A 20,889-nucleotide genomic window follows, 5' to 3' on the forward strand; every position below is an offset into this window, starting at 1 on the left:
TGTTTGCATCAATACGAAAGAATGTACATATAGCAATAATATGCTAACACTATTAATCTTCGTTTCAGTTTTGTATTATATAAGAACGAATGTATATTCGAGATCACTTATTCCAACAGTGAGCGTCGGTTCCCTTTTTTATTTTTATGGGCATCCAATATCGAGAACGGGGATTCTATTGGGTATTGAAGGAAGCAATTTTATGACCTCGTACAGATTAAAATAGTGCATATTTTATAGCTTGTATAAACGAAATTATGAAGTGCAGATGCGCGATAAAAAAGATGGATGGAGGAGAAAAATTAAATTTGAATTATGCTTCTATATAGGTTTAAGAGTCTTTTCAATTCGTGTCTGAAAATTTTCTTTTCTTATTCTTATTTGAGGGATCCTTCAGCACAGATTCACTTCTAGGAATTGCGGCTCTTTGCTTGGCATAGAAATCTAATACTTTCTTGTCACGAAGAGCACTTTCTGCGGCCCTGATACCCGCAATTTTGATGTTTCTTCCCACACCAGTTCCTAGAACGGTACCGTCGCCAACTCTACATTCTACTATGGAATTCGGGTCAATTGCAGTTGGCTTTTTGACAGTAACATAATGTAGACGTAATGACGCATAACCAATCAAAGAGTAAAGCTGTCTTTTGGCATTCATGTCAAGTTTGTCCGTTTTTTCCAAGGCAACTTGACTATGAGTGGCCTCCTCGATGACCGGTTTGGCCAGTCTTCTTAACCATTTTCTTATTTTAGGCAAATTGTTCCTTGGATCATCTTCCATCAGGCCACCAATATAGGCTTCAAACACATCTGCATATAGTTTTAGTTTACCGTTTTGGAAGTTGGAATTCTCATCCTTTAGATCAAAATTTGTTTTGAGTTTCTCATGAAACTTATACATTATCGCCCATTGCTTGATCTGCTCGTTGCTAACCAAATTCATCCTCAATGTTGATAACTGACCTTCGCTGTAATCCGGAAACTTATTATAAATAATTAGTGTCATAACAGAATTCAAAATTGAATCACCCAAGAATTCTAGTCTTTCGTTATGTGCATTGATCATTTCTGATCCAGACAGGTATACTTTATCTTTTATGGTAGATTTATGAATGAACACTCTTGCCCTGATTGCTAAATCTTGAATCTCTGGTAATTTGGGAGGCCATTTTGTTGTTTTAGTGGTATCTCCTGTCTTTGTTGGGTCATAACTATCTTCTCCTTCGTCCTCCTCCTCTTCCTCTTCCTTTCCATTCAAACTTTCGTATACATTTATATCGATTTTGTCTTTTCTCTCTTTTTTGATTTGTTCTAACTTTTCCATGTCAAATTTATTGATTTCTTGCAAGATAGGTTGCTTCTGTTCAATATCGAATACATTTTCATAGTCACTGATCTCTCTGAGGATAGGGTCTTTTTTAAGATCATGCAGTGTTTTCAATTCAGCGGCTAATTTGAGTTGGTAACGTGACAGAGAGGGAAGTATTTGAACTGGCACTTTATCTTGATTGTCTACGGCTTCATTATAAGTTACTAGATTTGGCGAAAGTTCAATTATTTTGTTATAGGACTCCACCAGTTTGGTCACGGCATGCTCCAGTTGAATCACTTCAAGGTAATCGTAATCGGCTGTCCTGGGTCGATCTTCCAAACCATTTTTCATACAGGTTTCCTTCCGTTGTTGTGAACTAGCACCCTTTTTCAACTTATTCTCTATTTGGGTTTTCTTTTTACCTTTCACCTTTTCGCTCATTATTGATAAAGCTGGTGCTGATATCCTTTACTCTATATGTGCATCTACTCGTCTCACACAAATTGAATTGTTTTGTTTTGCTTAAGATTAATATGCTGTTTAGATAAATTTTGCGATGAGCTCTTGAAAAATTTCCATATGTTTAGGGCCGCATTAAGAAATTGAAAAAAGAAAATAATCTCTTTTATCAGGAATGGCAGCGGAAAAAAAAAACCCATATGCAATAGTGGAATAATAAAGTACGTATGCAGTATTTAATGTCTATTTCAATATAGTATATAATTGCTTTTCTAATGGCTCCTCCCCGTTTTCAACTTCTTCTTCTTCCTCTAAGGTTATCCCTTCAGATATGTCTTTCTGAACGTATTTCAATTTATTCTCTGCTTCATCTTTAACATCTCCATCTTGTAATTTTTTTTCCACTCTATCTACCTCTTCATCACCCTTTGTGGTTTCAAATTCAGGAGTTTCAAACGAAATTAAAGCACCGAAATATTTCTTGGTTTGATTTTTGGCCCTTGACTGACCATGGGGAATAATTTTCCCATATACATCTCCTTTCAAATTCGTTATGTCCCAATTCAAGCCTGCGATTTTCAAATTAGGGTACCCTGTAGGCAATCCAACATCTTTCATTTTCATACACCATGGTGGTAACTGCCCTTCGGGCAGGTTCATAATCTCGCGAAGTTCTTGACTGATTCTCCCTGGCCTCTTGCGATTAACCATTCTTCTCCATTTCGCCTCCTCAAAAAGATTCCTGTTTTCGTAATAAACATCACCGAAAGGTAGCAAGTGATCAGGTTTCCAGTTCGCTCCCGTTTTGAAAAACACATCATGCAATTTCTTGTAATCCAAGTCTAGAGTGCCCATTTTTGGCTGGACTCGAGCTCTTGACGCTTCTTTCAATGACTTTTCGTCTTGAGCATCCGGTCCACTTTGCGGGAGCGTTGATCTCATCTGCTCTATATTTGTCTTCTTGATAATATCGGGCAATTCAAAAGGCATTTTACCCAGTAAAGAACGGCCAGAAAGGTATTCTTTCTTGGATTGCCAGTGGTTGGGTACAGGGATCACATTTTTGGTGCATTTAATGGAAGCCAGTAAGGCAGGGTAGCTTGCGTCACAGTCGTACCACTCTATATTTTGCGGAAACGGTACCTGGCTTTTCAATTCTGATAGGGACGGTTTTTCCATTTTCCTACGCTTTCTCGTCGAAAAATGCTCTTCACCATCATCTTGAAATACATTTTCCAACTCACGTTTGGCATCAGGATTTGCCTCCATGACGTGTCCCGCCTTTACTGTAGTAACTACTTGATCGTTCTGATTTCTAGTTTCTTTCGGCACAGCTTCATGCGCCTGTACTTGAAACCGTCGCAGGACATCCTTAAACTGTTCTTCTAGCTTCTCATCCACCAGTCCATTTATTGCTCTCTTCTTGGTAGCCAACTCAACGCTCCCCTTGTTTTGCTTGAGCCTTCTTGCTTCAATCATGGCGGCGATATCAGCTTTACTATTTACCACAGACACATTTTTACTTTGCTTTGTTCCGGAACGTTTCCTAGATTTGGTCCTGGCCATTTCGCCACTTGCTCGTATATGCCGCTGCGCCTAATTTGTAGATGAAGGTTCTTTTTGACCTTATCACTAAGTAATCTCCATTCCTGTCAACGTTAATATTTTCAACTTTCTATTACAAATTAGGGCTGGCTGTACGGCAACAAACAAACCTAACATCACTGTATTTTCCACCGGTACCCTGCCCGTTCATTTTACTTGACCCCTATCTTTTTTCCAATTTAGCCCTAGGCAAGGCCTACCGGCAAATTCCGCTGCAAAAACGCGAAGATCATGACTTTTTCACCCAAAAGGTAGAAATCGCGACTGATAAAGATCATGCAAAAAAACGATGATTGGCTACCTGTACAGGGCAACAACATGAGCCATGCTCTGCACTCACGCATTACTTTCCTCCATTGCCATTGTGTAAAATTTAGTATAAGATATCGCGGAAGGAAAAAAAAAAAAGCACTACCCTCTTGCACTGATCTTGCATGTATAGTAGCATTCTATAAATATATAGTTCGAGAAATTTTACGAAATTTTCAGGTACAGTTCAGTCAGTCCTTTAGCGATACCTTACATTTGAATTTTGAAAAAGTCAGAAATTGCCTATTTTGACGTTATCGTTTCAACCCGTTTACGATATATATTTTACATTCATTGAATAAAATCAGCATTGATTCAGTCCGTTATATAAGCGAATTATACAAATTGAAGACAAGAGTAATCACAACCACAACGTCACCATCACTATGTCATCTACTACTACAGCGAACGTAATAGAGAAGAAGCCAGTCTCGTTTTCTAATATCCTGCTAGGTGCGTGTTTGAACCTGTCAGAGGTCACTACATTGGGCCAACCTTTAGAGGTTGTCAAGACCACCATGGCTGCGAACAGAAACTTGACGTTTTTGGAGTCGGTCAAGCATGTTTGGTCAAGAGGTGGTATCCTGGGTTACTACCAGGGTTTGATTCCATGGGCATGGATTGAAGGTTCCACTAAAGGTGCTGTGCTATTGTTCGTTTCGGCAGAGGCTGAATACCGCTTTAAGAGTTTGGGGCTAAGCAACTTTGCATCGGGTATAATGGGTGGTGTCACAGGTGGTGTCACTCAAGCTTATTTGACCATGGGGTTCTGTACTTGTATGAAGACTGTGGAAATTACAAGACACAAATCCGCCACTGCGGGTGGTGTCCCACAATCTTCTTGGAGTGTGTTCAAGACTATTTACCAAAAGGAAGGTATCAGAGGTATCAATAAAGGTGTCAATGCTGTTGCCATCAGACAAATGACCAATTGGGGGTCCCGTTTCGGTTTATCCAGATTAGTGGAAGACGGTATCAGGAAAGCGACCGGGAAGACCGGTAAGGATGACAAGTTGAGCGCATTGGAAAAGATCAGTGCCAGTGCCGTAGGTGGTGGTTTAAGTGCTTGGAATCAACCAATTGAAGTCATCAGAGTCGAGATGCAATCTAAGAAGGAAGATCCGAACAGACCAAAGAACTTGACTGTTGGGAAAACATTCAAATACATTTATCAGTCCAACGGTTTGAAGGGTCTATACCGTGGTGTTACTCCAAGAATCGGTTTAGGTATCTGGCAAACAGTTTTCATGGTCGGGTTCGGTGATATGGCAAAGGAATTTGTCGCTAGAATGACAGGTGAAACCCCAGTTGCTAAGCATTAGTGCGTGTTGTATTTTTACATTATTTCTTTTTTTTATTTAATTACTTTAATGAGTCATTTCGAATTCTATGCCAGTTTCTAAGTGATTCCTCATTGCTTCATGCCCATTTTCATTACACTTCAGTTTTGCTATTTCTTTCTTTTACGAGTATATTTTATAGATTTTTATCAACGCTACTAACTCTTCTTCTTGCCCTTCATGAAATGTTAGAAATTATTAAATTCTACAGAATTGATAATACATAAAAATAAACTATTAAAAGTATTAGAAAAAAACTATTTTATATCTTAAAATTTAAATATGCACAGTTCAGTAGAAAGTGGAAGGTCTCTTGTAGGAGAAGGTCTTGGAAGATTTTTGGACTCTGTGTGGCAATGGGAATTTCAAGTCCTTGGTCAAAAATTGCTTGACGTATTGTCTCTTAACGTCGGCAGTCTTTTCAATTTCAGCAACCTTCAAGATGTGGATAGATCTAAATCTAGTTCTGTGTCTGGCAGCCATGTCTTGGTATAAAGTTTCAACAGCAGCAACTCTAGAAACGTCTCTAATTTCCTTGTACATGTTGTGAGTACCAGATCTGGAGTCGTATCTGACCCAGACACCGAAGTTCTTAACCTTAGTTGGGTGAGCTTCGTTAATTTGGTTAATGGTAACAATTTCACCAGAAGCCTTCTTAACTTTGTGCAATCTTTGCAAGAAATACCAGTAACGAGACTTGGCAATAACTTCGTTTGAAGCAAAGATTCTCATTCTGAACAACTTTGGTTCTGGAACAGATTCAGTTGGCAAACGACGGCCAATAACTTGGTATTCTTTAAAGTGAGCCACTAATAAAAAAAATCATAAGTAGGATGTTAGTAAAGAAGTTCATGTTTTCTGCTTTTTCAACAGATGCTTTCTATGGAAGAGTATCCTTCACTCGGAAAATCGTGTATTCATCAATATTGTTCACTTTAGGGCAAAACGCAGCTTCATAATCTTCGACTTTTCAAGCCAAAATATAATGAAAAGGATATATTTTATTTTGCAATCATTCTGTTTTTAAAAAAATAGGTCATCCTTTAAGCTTTTCGTGCACTTGCCCTGTCAATTTCCTGGGCATATAGTTGGTAATGATGTTCCTGGGATACCATTTGTTCGAATTCAGTATTGAAGGCCCGTCCGTGACCATAGCTGAGCTCATCCATCGAAAAGTTGCTAGTATTTTTCATGATTATCTCTAAAGTTGATGATTATATGTCCCCGGTATCTCTTAGATTACTCTTCCATCTTTGTGGCATAGTTCAGTATGTATTTACTCACTTTTTCCGCACTGTTTTTCCTTAAAAGACTTGAAGAACTTAATAGTGATTTTTAAAAGTGTTGAAATTCTTAAACCTCAATCTTTAAATTGAAATTTGGCGATACCTTGCCACGGTGTGATTTGGGTGCACAGGGGAGCAAACAGGCGCCCGGGCCTGCCAGGTAAGTAATGTGAGTGGTCCCAGTGGACTTGGTAAGGTGTGCCAAAGTCTGGAAGGAAGCCCCCACTGGGTGGGGGCGTTCTCAGCCCGTGATACCTTGCTGGGTTGGGCCTAGCTTGTCTAATGAAGCGCAGGCCGAAAATGCAAAATGCGCTAGAAAAAAAAGAATGCATTAGAAAAAATCAAAAAGGGCCTTTCTTGGTGTTGGAACATAGAAGTGTTTGGGTTTTCAGTCTCATATAATCAAAATATCAGACCTCACTCTGATGTACTTATGTACAACTCGGTCGGAACCATTGCCAGAAGATAATAAAAAAAGTATTGCTTGGTGCAACTCTTGCTATGAAAAGACTATTTTTTCCCATATGTTTAAGAATAAATAATGTAAATAGTATATAGTTTGTGTTTTCCGCAGGACTTTCACAATACACATGTTCCGGAGCCTTCAATTATTATGTATCCTTATTAAAGGCAATTAGAAGTATTACAGTTTACAGCATCGTCGACAATACAGTTAGATGATGCTGTGGTGGCACCGTAGGCAGTAGGGGAACGCTTCTTATCGCGTTCAGAGTTTCCGTTATTCTCGAAGGCTTCTTGAGATGATGATGGGGAAGGTTCTGTACCGCCGGCTATGATGGAAAATCTTCTACGGATATCCTCGTTGACTTCTCCGGAAACGAATTCTGGTTGAACTGTGGCAGAATGGATACCATGTTGATGGAAGATTTTTCTTATCAATTTGGCGGAGCTAATGAATTTATCAGGTGTGCAGTCGATTTGAACATGAATGGATGCAATGTATATGGACTCGGTCAAATTCCAGATGTGGAAATCATGGACGGCAACTACACCAGGTACCGCCAAAATCTCTCTTTGAATTTGATCGGCAGAAATTGTAGATGGAGTGGCTTGTAGTAAAATTCTTGAAGCTCTACGTGATAGGGGCAGAGCTGAAGAGAAAATGATAATGGTGATAAGCAAAGAGACAATCGGATCCGAATAAAACCTCCAAGAATATTCTGTTTTCCAAATGAACAAAGCTGCTGTAATGACACCGATGTTACCCAAAGCGTCACCCAAGACATGTAAAAAGACACCGTGCATATTTAGCGAACGTTGTTTGTTTTTCTTTGGTCCGCTATTGTGACCGTGGTCATCATGGTTCAATAAAGGTTGGTTTTCGTTGGATAATCTGTTTACTACTGATTGGGGAAGGACTTCTCTGATGTCCTCTGATGGACCAGGACTTGAAATAGCGTCTTCGTCGGCAGAAAAGTTATCGTTTGGAAGAGACGCGTGGGAATGGGAATGAGTGGCATTCGACTCTATGTCGAGATCGTTATTTCCGCCTTCGATGGAGCCATGAGAATGCGAGTGCAAACTGTCACTGCCATGGTCGTGGAACAGAAACAAACCCGCAATGTTGGAAATCAACCCTGCTACACCAACGTACAGAACCAACTTTGGGTTCTGGATTTCTTGAGGTTCAATCAATCTTTGTAAAGCTTCGATCATAATGGAAAAACACAAGGCAATAAGGAAAACAGCGTTGATTAAGGCACCCAAAATTTCAGCTCTTTTCCAGCCGTAAGTGTACTTAGCATCGGGACCCCTGTTTTTGGCCACATCCACTGCCCAAAGCGCGACTAAAAGAGAGATAATATCATTCAGCATGTGGAACGAATCCGCAATCAAAGCCAGCGAATGCGACATATAACCAATGATCAGTTCCAACAGGAAAAAGATCGTGTCTAAGGTCAAAAGAGAAATAATTCTCAACTCTTTACCGGAAATCATGACTCTACTAGTATCCTGATACGCTTGTCGGTTGTGAGTGTACAAAAATCTGTGCCAAGCTTTTTGGAGAATCTAAGCGTTAGTTGGTGAGCTTTTTTATGAAGTTACTCTCTGGGCACCGATGGATGGTTTTGGCAGCGAAAAGTTTCAAACAGTGCAGCAACTATTTCTGCACTTTCTTCACCTTCAAGGCCATCATCAAAAAGAAAGAGAAAGAGAGGGGTGCTGCTGATTTTCCAAAACGAGCACGGGTTTTTTTTAAGAGTGCGGTTGCCTTAAGGTGTATGGGCTCATGCCAGGAACAATGCAATAGAGTTTTGAGTTTCTTTAAGGTTGAGCAGGGCAAAAGCGGGACCGTGTCCATCCATTCAATGCCAACTGGCGTGTTCAGGATCTGCAGCAGTGGCTTCCATAGGACCCCGCAATCTAAGAGAAGGATACGCTACGTTATGTAGGCTGAGCGCCGTTCAAAACAGGTCTTTGTCTTTGGTCTGGCTGAACCGTCGCTGACAAAAAGGGCGCGTCGTCAAAAGTCCAGAACCTGTTCTTGCGGGAAGCAGAATCTGTCTGCCCGGATCTGCCCGGATCTGTAAGTGTTTGACTCAGACAAGTTTCTTTTGATGAGATGGGTAGAGATCCCCGCCCGTTTCTTTTGTCTAGCGGGATTGCTTGTTAATGGTCTGCTAGCACACACTGCTGTTTTCTTTTTTTCTTCTTCCATTTTCTTTTCTTTTTCATCCTCTTCTCTTACCATATCATACTACTTGCGTAATGTGTGAGTGGAGTGGAAGAGCGGGCGTGGTGTTTCTTTTGGGCCCGTTTCGTGTTTCCTTCACCTATAAAGATAGACCTTGATTGCTGTTTTCTCCTCTTTGATGCTATCCCCTTTTCTGCAAACTCTTATCCACCAACTTTGCACAAGAGCACATACATAATAGCAAGAGACAATGATGTTTTGCAAATTACTGACACCTTACTCGGTGCTATCGATTTTGAATGCCGGCGTGCTCAAGGCGGCGACAGCGGCGCCATCGCCCGGCATCCAAATGACGGAAAATGGAGACGAAAATCATCATGAGCACGTCAAGCGTGGCGGAACATGCGATTTTCCAAACTACGATGGGATGGTCGCAGTGCAGAAAGGCGGCAGCAATGCCGGGTGGGCCATGAGTCCCGACCAAGAGTGTTCGCACGGGACATGGTGCCCCTACGCGTGCCAACCGGGCCAACTAATGGGACAGTGGGACCCATCGGCCACCACATACGCTTACCCGAAGTGCCAAAACGGCGGACTATACTGCGATTCCAACGGGAACCTGCAAAAGCCCAACAGCGGCAACGACTACTGCTATGACGGGAAGGGGACCGTGGTGGCGAAGAACACCGCCGGCGGCGGAGACGTGGCGTTTTGCCAGACCGTGCTGCCCGGCAACGAAGCCATGCTGATCCCGACGCTGGTGGGGTCCGGCTCACAGCAGACGCTGGCCGTGCCCGGGACGGACTACTGGGCCTCCACCGCATCGCACTACTACATAAACGCGCCCGGCGTGAGCGTGGCGGACGGGTGCCAGTGGGGGAGCTCTTCCAGCCCGCAGGGCAACTGGGCTCCGTACGTGGCGGGCGCCAATATGGACGATAACCAAAACACGTTCGTCAAGATCGGGTGGAACCCGGTGTACCTGGAGTCGTCGTGCCCCTTCAAGGACGTGAAGCCGTCGTTCGGAATCAAGATTACGTGCGACGACGAGTCGCAGTGCGAGGGGCTGCCCTGCTCGATTGACCCGAGCTCCAACGGCGTCAACGAGGTGTCGAGCTCTGGCGGCGGCTCCTCCGGGGCTGGCGGCGGTAACTTCTGTGTCGTGACGGCCAAGAACGGCGCCAAGGCCAACATTGAAGTGTTCGACAGCGGCTCGTCGTCGTCCAAGAAGAAGAGAGAGGTGGGCGCGCCCAACGTCAGCACCACAACGGTCACCCAGATCGAGTACAGAACCGTTACGGTTATTGCCTAGTTTGTTTGTTTTTTTTTTTAGTTTTTTTTTATATATTTAGTTGTGTATTACTAGAGAATGTGATATTATTTTTTTTATTTTTCTTGTTGCGTCCCGGAAATCACAGAACACAAGAAAAAACTTGAACTGGTGTGCAAATATTTACATGGCTATCCTTTCTTTTTTTATTTTCACTTACTCTCTTCTTACGTTATACAGGAATATATACATATATGTGTTTGTGTGCGCAGAACCAGCTCATTGCTTGTGCTCCCTCTGCTGGGCTTCCTGCTCGATCTTCTTGATGGCCTCCTCCCTCCGAAAGTCGGTGATCCGCTTCTCCTTGAAGTACTTGATCCAACTGTGAGCGCAGTTCTCCTCAAACTTCTTGTTCTCCGCCGGACACTGGGCACCTATGATCTTGCCGTTCTTGGGGTCGGTGGCGTCCAGAACATTGGCTCTGTCCAGACACTGGAAGAACACGTCCCTGGACTCCCAGCACAGCTTCCGCTGCGACCGGGTGTTAGGGGGTTGAGAATCCTTCTTGCCGCTGTCGAATGAAAACAAGCCCATCGCGAGTTGATACTTTACGTGTGAGTGTGAGTGTGAGTGTGAGTGTGGTGCAGTGCAGTGCAGTGCAGTGCGTGTCCCATGTACCAAACAGAAAACCCTGCTAGCACAGCACCACCCTCCTATCTCATTCTCATTCTCGTTCTCGTTCTCGTTCTTTGCTCACCTGTCTCTGCCCACCGCGCCGTCAAGCCCGTTTTGTTGGATTTAGCCCGGGGCCACCGGTAGCTGCACGGCGGGCGCCGATATGCCATCAAAACTAGCGTCTTCAGGGACCTGGCGGTACACAACACAATACAACACGATGCTTCGATCGCATCGCCCTTTGTGTTGAAGCAGGATCAGACAGCACCAAACAGGCACTGCAGGACCCGCCGCAAAGACCCGCCAACAAGACTTGGCGGGTTGTTGATTGCTGGCCATGGGCGTCTAAAACTGGCCGCCGCTCGGCTTTTGGCTGCGCGTAGGCCTTTACCCAACAAAAATCATCGCAAAGTAGACGAAATAAGACGAAAAAAAAAAATTAAAAAAAATAAAAAAAAAAAGAGTCTGAACCGCCCAGGTCCATTCTCGTTGCTCGGCCGCGCAAACTTATATAAGCAGTGGCGAGATGTGCTTGCCATTCAGAAGCGTCGAGTGCCTGGGGAGAGAATGGCCTGTTGGTTGTGTCTTGTTCTTGTGTTTGTTCTTGTTCTATCCTTTGATTGTCTCACGTAACCTAATCAACAACTCGCCGCCGCTTCCCTGCCCCCCCCAACAAAAACTGTTCTTCTCTTTCTGTTTTTAGATAAGGCTCAACAATACGCACTACAGATCATTCATTTTCCCTTTTGCCTGCAGCCATCTCTGCGTCCCGTAAAAGCAAGAATACAATACATAAGAGCGCATCGCCAGGATCCCAGCACACATTTTGCCCTCCTCTATTCCCTTATCCACTAGAACCTGCAAGCTAAGCACGCACTCAATGACCGAACAATTCTCCGTCGAAGTCGGCAAAGCCGCTAACGAGCATGAAACCGCTCCCAGAAGAAACATCCGTGTCAGAAAACAGCCCATAGTTAGACCGTTGGGCTCCTCCGCCTCCACGATGTACGAATTCGCCCTCGAGTGTTTTACCAGGGGTGGCAAGAAGAACGGTATGGCTTGGAGAGAAACCGTCGAAATCCATGAGACCAAGAAGACCATTGTTAAAAGGGTCAACGGCAAGGATAAGCCCATGGAGAAGACGTGGTTGTACTACGAATTGTCTCCATACCACCACATGACCTACGAGGAGATGACGTGCATGATGCACGACGTCGGTCGTGGGCTGTTGAAAATAGGTGTCAAGCCCAATGGTGGAGACAAGCTCCACATCTTTGCCTCCACTTCCCACAAATGGATGAAAACATTCTTGGGGTGCCTGTCCCAGGGCATCCCCGTCGTCACCGCGTATGACACGTTGGGTGAGAGCGGTCTGATTCATTCCATGGTCGAGACCGAGTCCTCGGCCATCTTCACCGACAACCAACTGCTAGCCAAGCTGGCAGTGCCCTTGCAATCCGCAAAGGACATCAAATTCGTCATTCACAGCGAAGCCATCGATCCTAGTGACAAGAGACAGAGCGGTAAGCTGTACAAGGCCGGCAAGGCCGCCGTTGATAAGATCAAGGAAGTTAGACCAGACATCAAAATCTACAGTTTCGACGAAATCGTCGAACTCGGTAAGAGGGCCAAAGACGAGATCGAACTCCACTTCCCCAAGCCGGAGGACATGGCCTGTGTCATGTACACTTCCGGTTCCACCGGTACGCCAAAGGGTGTGGTATTGACCCATCGCAACATTGTTGCCGGTATCGGTGGTGTGGGCCACAGTGTCTACGGATGGATCAACTCTTCAGACCGTGTCATTGCATTCCTGCCCCTGGCTCATATTTTCGAATTGACTTTTGAATTCGAATCCTTCTACTGGAACAGTCTTCTAGGGTACGCCAGCATCAAGACGTTGACCTCCACTTCTACACGCAATTGTGAAGGTGACTTGGTCGAGTTCAAGCCCACCTTAATGGTGGGTGTCGCCGCCGTATGGGAAACAATCAGAAAGGGTATCTTGGCCAAGATCGGCGAGTTGCCTAGCTTGTCCCAAAAGCTCTTTTGGACCGCTTATGCCCTCAAGGAAAAAAACGTGCCATGCAGTGGGTTTATAAGTCGTTTGATCTTTAAAAGAATCAAACAGGCCACTGGTGGGCAACTGAGGTATATCATGAATGGTGGGTCCGCGATCAGCATAGATGCTCAAAAATTTCTGTCCAATGTCCTGTGTCCCATGCTGATTGGTTACGGGTTAACAGAATGTGTGGCCAACGCTTGTGTGGTAGAACCTGACCATTTCTTCGAATTCGGTGTCGCCGGTGATATTGTTGGTACCATGACAGCTAAATTAGTAGACGTTGAAGAGTTGGGTTACTTCGCAAAAAATAACCAAGGGGAATTACTACTAAAGGGTGCACCCGTCTTATCTGAATACTACAATAACCCTGAAGAAACCGCCCTCGCTTTGACTGAGGACGGTTGGTTCCGTACTGGTGACGTCGCTGAGTGGACTTCCAGGGGACAAGTTAAACTTATTGACAGAAAAAAGAATCTGGTAAAAACCCTAAACGGTGAGTACATTGCATTGGAAAAATTAGAATCCATTTACAGATCAAACCCTTATGTGCAAAACGTCTGTGTTTATGCTGATGAAACAAAAGTTAAACCAATCGGTATTGTGGTACCCAACTTGGGACCTTTATCCAATCTGGCCATTGAGTTGGGTGTAATGCATTCTGGTGAAGACGTTGAGTGTTATATCCACACAAGGAAACTACAAGATGCTGTTTGGAGAGATATGATAACAACAGCCACATCTCAAGGTTTGAACGGTATTGAATTGTTGTGTGGTATTGTTTTCTACRAAGAAGAATGGACTCCTGAAAATGGGCTTGTTACATCCGCTCAGAAATTAAGGAGAAGAGATATCTTAGCCGCCGTCTTGCCTGATGTTGAAAGAGTTTTCGCAGAATGCGGTTAAATTTTTTCTTCCCATCCACACCATTCCTTTTACGCATGAATTTGCAAATACCAAAATCACGTACATGATACGAGGTTTTTTTACATAGATACAGTTAATTAATAATTAATAAATTACATTACATACATACAAGATTTTCATTTCAATAAGACAAAAAAATAAAAATAAAAAGAAAACTACAAGCGCATAAGTATATATAGTAAATTTCTCCCGGATATGAAACTGCATTCTACTATCAATTTTTAATAGATGAGCGATTAGACGGGATTTTTATTTCTATGACTTCTGTAAACCATCGAACGCCTCCACCTTCTAATAATAAAACACATTCACATAACGAGACCCAATTTTTTTTTGTTTCATTCCAACTTCTCACCACCAATTCTTTCCTATTTTCTTTCCTCCTCCACTCCCCCACCTGAACAAACATCACACATTACAACCAACAATGCAGCACATATTGTTCACCAAGTTTGAAATAATGAAGCCTTACCCATGTCCAATCATACAAAAACCCAAAACACCTCCACAACATGAATAAAAAGCACAAATAAAAACCCAAGTAGAAGATATACTTAGAAAGGAGGAGGATAATAAAAAAAAAAAAATAAAAACCTCACAAAAGACAATGAAAAATAAGAAAAGGAGAATCAAGATTTTTCCTATAATAAACCTTAATGCGGAGTTCCTGTCGACACACTGTATGGTAGTGAAACGTGTGAAATCAACAAAATCAACCGCAGCATATCATAAACTTGAACATAGACACGACTGAAAAACTCAATCATGCTATACAGCCAAGCGGAAAAAAGACCCTATTCTTATCTTATCTCTTAAAATCTCCATAAAATTTTTATCCTTCCTCTCGCATCCCGACCTAAGTAAATATATTCCCCGACTCGAGATCATTTATTCCGTCTATCATGCCATCGAGGTATTCTATTTGGCTATTGCAAAATATAAACATGTTAATAGTCAGACACATTGCTTCAAAGTTAAAATGAATAAATGTATTACCTTATTGAATATACAACGTCCTCAGATTTCTTCAAGCAAAAGAAGAGTCAAAAGAAAAAAATAAAAAATAATGATGATTCGAAAAAAGAACTATAGCAAAACAAAAAATAAAGAGATCCTAATCGGCAATGCTCACGAATTCCTTTTCAAAAGTTAGAGGTACTCAATAGAATTTCATCAATGATTATTTTCTTTTAGCAGGAACCAAAGAAAACTAATAATAGAAGAACAAAAGCAAGAGATGTTATTTTTTACTTTAGTTTTATCTAGAAAGTGGTTAAAAATTTTATGAAAAATTAAACATGTGTCGGGTAACCAGGAGATAAAAGCCATATAGGGTTTGAAACTACACATATCTGATAGAGAACAAAATAAAATGTTATGAAAGGAGCTTGGCTGTTTTCAGGATACGTTCTATATGAGCTTTATACAATGCAGTTTATCTTCTAAATGGAATCTCGCTACGACACAACGGGCATGTGTTATTGCCCGAAGACCTGAACCATTTGTAAAGACATGCACCATGAAATTTATTTTTACAAGTTGGACAAGTCTTTGAAGGTAGCTTCCTATCCACAGCATGTAAGATAGAGTAACAAATGGCACATTCCTCAAACCCTGAAAATTGTAAATGAACATTTTTGGTAAACAACTCCAAAGAATCTAACACGGACCCGTTCATGCCAATGATTACATGTTGTGTGGACATAATCCATTGTTTCCATTTCTGTTCACTTATACCAACTCTAGAAACACCTGTAACTTGAATATTTGTCAAGGGATAGTTCTTTGGTAATCTGAAAGAGATCTCCAACTTTTGTTCATCAATTAAATAACTTGCTTTCACTTCACTGGTAATATTATTCAATTTGATCGTTAACGCATCGTCACTAGACGTTAGCCGATCCATCTTGGAGTTGATCTCGTTGAATTCATTGTCAATCAAAATTGGGGAGACAAATTGAGAGACGAATTTTTCAATATCGCTTTGCAATGATCTATCTTTAATGTTTAACCACCAAGTGTTCGTCAAAGAACCAACGTTATTAAATAGTTGATAAAGCGTATGTCCCAGCAATTTTTTACACTCCGCAAAGATATCTTCCTTATATGGCGAGAACCCATTTCCAACAATGTCATACCCTGAAATTTCATCAACATCAACCTGTTTCCAAAATACAGTATCTTGTAAATCTATTTGGTCCGTTATAAAATCAAACATTTTATTGATTAAATCGGCCTCCTTCAACTGTTCAATGAATAATTGCCTCATGTTGTAAGATGTATCTTGAAAGTACATCAAAATCAAATGCCAAAACCACAAGTATTTGATAAACGAATTTTTATCTTCGTACTCAAGATACTCTTTTGGTACATCACTGGTCACTTTTAGTAACAGTTCTTCAGGTAACTTGAATTTAGAGCTCACATCAGTATTAGAGTCACCGTTATCTTCATCTGATGCAGCTTGTTTTTGGACTTTCAATTCGTATTCAATTATGATCTCTTGTTGTGTTTCCACGATCAAAGATCCCAAAATACTTGTTAAAAGTCTTGATTGATTGATGTTTTCACCAGTGTCCTTACCGTATAAGACAGCGTTAAATATCCTTTCATATTGTGGCTTTAAACTTTTCAATTTCATTGAGGAAATGATTTTGTACAATTTTTTGTAAAAAATTGTGGAGACTTGATTATTCCGTTCTAGACTATAGTTAAGGAAAATCAATTCAATTAAATTTTCAAAGATTTCATTACTGTATTCTGATGATTCTTTGTCATTTCTGTACGTGCTCAATGTATCATATAAGTTCAAACAGGAAGAACGCAACTCCAATAAAAACATAGTGTCATCAAGTTGGCACATTGATAGAGAATCAGCAACTAACCTTTCAGAAATTTCAAAAGCTGTTACACCCAAGTCTCTAACCCCTTCAAACTTCAGTAACTTGGTAAAAAACTCTAGCAATGCCAGCCTAACAGTAATGAAGCTAGGTTCATAGGCAAGGTCACTGTCGAGCCATTTTCCTATCGAACCAAACACCATGCTTAATCTTTGTGGTGCGATAGGAACGAATTGGTCACCTGCGTCTGATATATCCAGCAAGTTATTCAGAAGTATTAACGATTTGAATTCGCGGTCGACTAGTTCATTTTCTCTAATTCCGATTAGTTGAGACGCCAACAGTGTTCTTAATTTGGTCATTTCATTTTTGGCGTTCGCTCTGTTGAACACTAAGAGAAGAATAGCGCATAACAAGTAATCATTATCAGAAGATTTTTGATTCCTTACAGTTTTGGTAATGTGTTTCTCGACTGATGGCAACAGTTCGTTTAGTTTTGCAGATGAAACCGTATCCATGCCATTCAACAAAATTTTATATAATATTCTTGAATAATAGAAAAAGTAGACAAGATTACTTTTTGCAACACTATTCGTAAATAGAGATCCATCTTCATCGGCAGGATGCGTGATGCTTTCGATAACAGTAGAGAAGTCTGAATTTATCTTACCATGTTTGAAAAAAGTATGCTCGAAATCGTAAAAGGAATCATTTGGTTYGGCTGAAAGACAATTATAATCTGTGACTGCTTCAGAGACTGTTGATATAAATGCAATGATACGGTTGTTAATATGTTCTGGTAATGCTTCGAGTAGTGAATCTAGGAATAGGGCATGCTTAATCAGTTTTCGCATGCTTGCTAAATCAAGAGGATTGTCCTCCGTGAAGAGTAAATGTGTGTTTAAGCCTAAGATGTTCACCAAAGACGATCTGTAGTCAATCGTTGGGACATACTTGACAAAAAGATCAATCATATCAGTAGGGAAAAACGTTGAAGAGGTATCACTGCAGTTGCTTATCAACTCTACGGTATGTCTAATGTATTTCTCTTTTGTAGTAGGGCTAAAATGGTCTTGAACGTATTGCAAAATAGCATGTGCCAAAATATCAGCAATTTCAGGGTCTCTTTTCGCCAACTGTAATGATGACTTAAAGAGCTCTTCATTGGTTTCTTCGGAAACTTTGTACAAGGCGCTGAAAAGAAAGTCTGTATTTAGGAGCAGCATTGAAAGTAAGTCTGTATTTAGCTTTGGTAAAATACCGCAAAATAGCTCAATCTGTTGATTAGCAACCGCACTGTGATAAAGCATGGTGACGTTTTTTTGGTTTAAAAATCTACCGTTACCTTCGAATAATTTTCCATTGTCATCATATTTGTAGTCTTTAATATAATCCTCAATGTATGATTGTATATCAAGGGAATCTAAGCTCAATAGTTGTCGATAAACGTCACCGTTCAGCTCATTCAATGTGTTTAAAATTATAGTCTTTGGAATATTGAGAGAAAACGCAACAGTGAAAAAATCTTCAAATGAAGTTATTGCGTCTTCATTATTCTCAAAAAAGGTAGAATTTGAATAATGTGTCATGATACCAGCAAGATTTTGATATGATGTTTCTTCAACCCAGGTTGGAATATCATACATAAGTTTTTTTATCTTATCACCCAGAAAATCCATATCAGAATCCAGAAAGTAATTATAAACTTCAAATATACCTTCATATCTGGTAAGGACATTTGAAGGATTTGTTTGAATTAATTCGGAAAGGAAGTCAAACAAGGAAATAATTGCTGATTTGTTGTTAGTGGCGATAACTAGTAAAGCAAATATGTTCTTTTCGTAGTATTCGTTTTTCTGTCTTGTTTCATCGTCTGATTTGAAAAAACTTTCAATTTCTTTTTCCCACTTATCAGATGGAAGAGCATCACAAAGAGTTTGGTTCAAAAACGTGAACTCAGCCAAGGATTTCCCATTAGATAAAGTGTTCAAAATCTCTAACTCCGTCATCTCTTTCACATTTTCTTCAGATGAGTCATTAGCAAACTTTAAAAAATTTACCCAGAATTCATTAAGAACTTCGGCACCGTTTCTACCAAAGAAAGTCTTTTCATTAAGTTTTTGAATCGATTTTTGCCAAATTGGAAGCCATGCGAGATCATAATCAAGAAATGCATGCTTTTTAGTCGAGGTATATAGTGTTAACATACTCTTGAAAAACCCTGGCGATGGCGTAGTACAAGAGATCGACAGAAATCCGATCAATTTGTCTTTGGAGGATTTGTCGTATGTCCATATTTTCCCGTCTTTGTAACTGTCTAGAGTGGATAGAAGATTTATTATGGTTGGAACCACGGGAGATACTTTTAAGATGTTCTTTGACGAGACATGCGCTAACGATTTGAACAACTTCTTTGTCGATAACTTGAGCGTATCTTTGTGCGAGCCCATGTAACCGCTTATATAAAGAACATCCATCAGTTGAATGACCGATTCATATGTCTTTGTATTTTGGCTGTTTTTCAGATTCAATAATTTCCAGATTGACTCATCAGAAAGAATTGCCTTATAAGAAGATTTATGTTCGGATATATCTTTATTGTGAACCAGAAGTTTAATCAACAGCAACACCGCACTCGCCATAATTCTCTGATATCTAAATCCGGATTCCTCTTTAGTTGAGTAGCGTTCATCGGAAATGGTTTCTTCATTTTCGTTCACAACAATTTCCTTGATTAAATCCAATAGTTGTTCTTGAAAGACAACCCACAAAGCATTTATCTTTGCTGGATCATTATTAAAGCAATCCATTAATTCATTGCAACAAGGTTTGGCTACGCTGTAGTCTAGTTCGCACGTACCCAAAAGAATTAAAGGAATCAAATCCTTTAAAAATTTCGATATTTTTTTCTTGAGAGTTTTGACCAGCTTCAACGTGATTTGATGAGATTGCAGTCTGATACCCTTTGAATCACTAACGATCAGTTTAGCATATACTTGCGACCAACAAAGGAGAAGAATATCGTCAAAAAGATATCCATTTTGTTTAAAACCATCAATTAAATTAGAAAGGTCCGTCAAGGCCTTCTCCTTTGTAGTTTCATCTCTTTTCAAAAGAGATTTAAAGATAAGCTTCAACTCGTTTGAGGATAGAGAATTCAAAAGACTTGGGTCGGGTGAACCGTCGAAGTAGTTTAACGATATTCTAACACCATTGTGGCCCAGTCCTAAATCCGTGTTATACTGCTGAAACGTGTTGATTCCACCAAACGACATCAAAACTCAGTTGCGTATTCTTTTTTTGACGGTATAACAGATTTAGTACTTCAAGATACACTTGTTTGACACTTAAATCTTCAACTTTCACTATGACGTTTTTTCCCTTCACTTTTACTTTTATTTTTCACTTTTCCCTTCTGCGGGCGTTGTTTCGAGGCTGCACCAAACAGTGAAAATTAACAAATTTGAATGCGTGAGTGTATTCGACTTGAAAGAAATAAAGTGGTGGAACTTATTGCCTGCGAGGAAGAGCCGGCGGTAATAGAAGATACATTGAGTGATTCGTTTTGTTTTATAAAAATTGAAGATAAGTTAAAAAATAATTGGACGAGTCCGGAATCGAACCGGAGACCTCTCCCATGCTAAGGGAGCGCGCTACCGACTACGCCACACGCCCAAGTGTTTCTTGTCTATCTTCTGCTTTATGGAAGAGGACAATAAAGATTTAGTTAAAATATACGATGTATTCCTGTTATCTTTTTTCGCCCATGCACATCTTCCTTAATCGAGACTATTTCACTCTATATTACGCTATATATACACCTCTCTATGTTGGAACAAGGAACAAGATTCTACTATCGTCCATCTATTACTATTATATACGGTGCTAAAAGATGACATAAATCACAAGATAGGCAAGCAAGATTCACATTGTCATCGATAATTAATGGAAGCTGAAGCGCCAGGATTGATCTGTAATAGAATTAATAAACAATAACATATAGGGGAGGAACAGAATTGTTGATAATTAGTAGTTTAGTAAGCTGTAATAATCAAGAATAAGCAGTTCTTTCTTATTATTATAAGAGAGGTATATAAAACACACGCTGATTGGTTATATAAAACCTAATGGTTCAAATATGGTTTAAG

General features: G+C 40.6%; 9 protein-coding genes and 1 non-coding gene across 10 annotated transcripts; 3 read left to right on the top strand and 7 right to left on the bottom strand.

The window, feature by feature from the left end:
- Positions 1-343: 343 nt before the first annotated feature.
- Positions 344-1,753, bottom strand: RNT1 (ribonuclease III; the record flags this gene model as incomplete). Its single annotated transcript, XM_018367353.1, has 1 exon — positions 344-1,753. One exon carries the CDS (start codon positions 1,751-1,753, stop codon positions 344-346), a length of 1,410 nt encoding a protein of 469 aa, XP_018220287.1.
- Positions 1,754-2,014: 261 nt separating this feature from the next.
- On the bottom strand, positions 2,015-3,337 carry CUS1 (U2 snRNP complex subunit CUS1; the record flags this gene model as incomplete). The annotated part of the gene is made up of 1 exon (XM_018367354.1): positions 2,015-3,337. The coding sequence occupies one exon, from the start codon at positions 3,335-3,337 to the stop codon at positions 2,015-2,017; it is 1,323 nt and encodes a 440-aa protein (XP_018220288.1).
- Positions 3,338-4,071: 734 nt separating this feature from the next.
- YHM2 (Yhm2p) lies at positions 4,072-5,007 on the top strand (the record flags this gene model as incomplete). Its single annotated transcript, XM_018367355.1, has 1 exon — positions 4,072-5,007. One exon carries the CDS (start codon positions 4,072-4,074, stop codon positions 5,005-5,007), a length of 936 nt encoding a protein of 311 aa, XP_018220289.1.
- A 309-nt stretch (positions 5,008-5,316) lies between these two features.
- RPL20A (60S ribosomal protein eL20) lies at positions 5,317-5,757 on the bottom strand (the record flags this gene model as incomplete). Its single annotated transcript, XM_018367356.1, has 1 exon — positions 5,317-5,757. One exon carries the CDS (start codon positions 5,755-5,757, stop codon positions 5,317-5,319), a length of 441 nt encoding a protein of 146 aa, XP_018220290.1.
- Positions 5,758-6,935: 1,178 nt separating this feature from the next.
- ZRC1 (Zn(2+) transporter ZRC1) lies at positions 6,936-8,270 on the bottom strand (the record flags this gene model as incomplete). The annotated part of the gene is made up of 1 exon (XM_018367357.1): positions 6,936-8,270. The coding sequence occupies one exon, from the start codon at positions 8,268-8,270 to the stop codon at positions 6,936-6,938; it is 1,335 nt and encodes a 444-aa protein (XP_018220291.1).
- A 947-nt stretch (positions 8,271-9,217) lies between these two features.
- Positions 9,218-10,279, top strand: DI49_4329 (uncharacterized protein; the record flags this gene model as incomplete). The annotated part of the gene is made up of 1 exon (XM_018367358.1): positions 9,218-10,279. One exon carries the CDS (start codon positions 9,218-9,220, stop codon positions 10,277-10,279), a length of 1,062 nt encoding a protein of 353 aa, XP_018220292.1.
- A 237-nt stretch (positions 10,280-10,516) lies between these two features.
- On the bottom strand, positions 10,517-10,831 carry COA6 (Coa6p; the record flags this gene model as incomplete). Its single annotated transcript, XM_018367359.1, has 1 exon — positions 10,517-10,831. One exon carries the CDS (start codon positions 10,829-10,831, stop codon positions 10,517-10,519), a length of 315 nt encoding a protein of 104 aa, XP_018220293.1.
- A 961-nt stretch (positions 10,832-11,792) lies between these two features.
- On the top strand, positions 11,793-13,880 carry FAA4 (long-chain fatty acid-CoA ligase FAA4; the record flags this gene model as incomplete). The annotated part of the gene is made up of 1 exon (XM_018367360.1): positions 11,793-13,880. One exon carries the CDS (start codon positions 11,793-11,795, stop codon positions 13,878-13,880), a length of 2,088 nt encoding a protein of 695 aa, XP_018220294.1.
- A 1,456-nt stretch (positions 13,881-15,336) lies between these two features.
- On the bottom strand, positions 15,337-20,016 carry RKR1 (ubiquitin-protein ligase RKR1; the record flags this gene model as incomplete). The annotated part of the gene is made up of 1 exon (XM_018367361.1): positions 15,337-20,016. The coding sequence occupies one exon, from the start codon at positions 20,014-20,016 to the stop codon at positions 15,337-15,339; it is 4,680 nt and encodes a 1,559-aa protein (XP_018220295.1).
- A 327-nt stretch (positions 20,017-20,343) lies between these two features.
- DI49_4333 lies at positions 20,344-20,416 on the bottom strand. The gene has a single exon. It is a non-coding gene; the product is annotated as a tRNA-Ala (tRNA).
- Between the last annotated feature and the right edge of the window lie 473 nt (positions 20,417-20,889).

Source organism: Saccharomyces eubayanus, chromosome XIII (assembly GCF_001298625.1).
Source record: "Saccharomyces eubayanus strain FM1318 chromosome XIII, whole genome shotgun sequence".
In the NCBI taxonomy this organism is placed as follows: Eukaryota; Fungi; Ascomycota; class Saccharomycetes; order Saccharomycetales; family Saccharomycetaceae; genus Saccharomyces; species Saccharomyces eubayanus.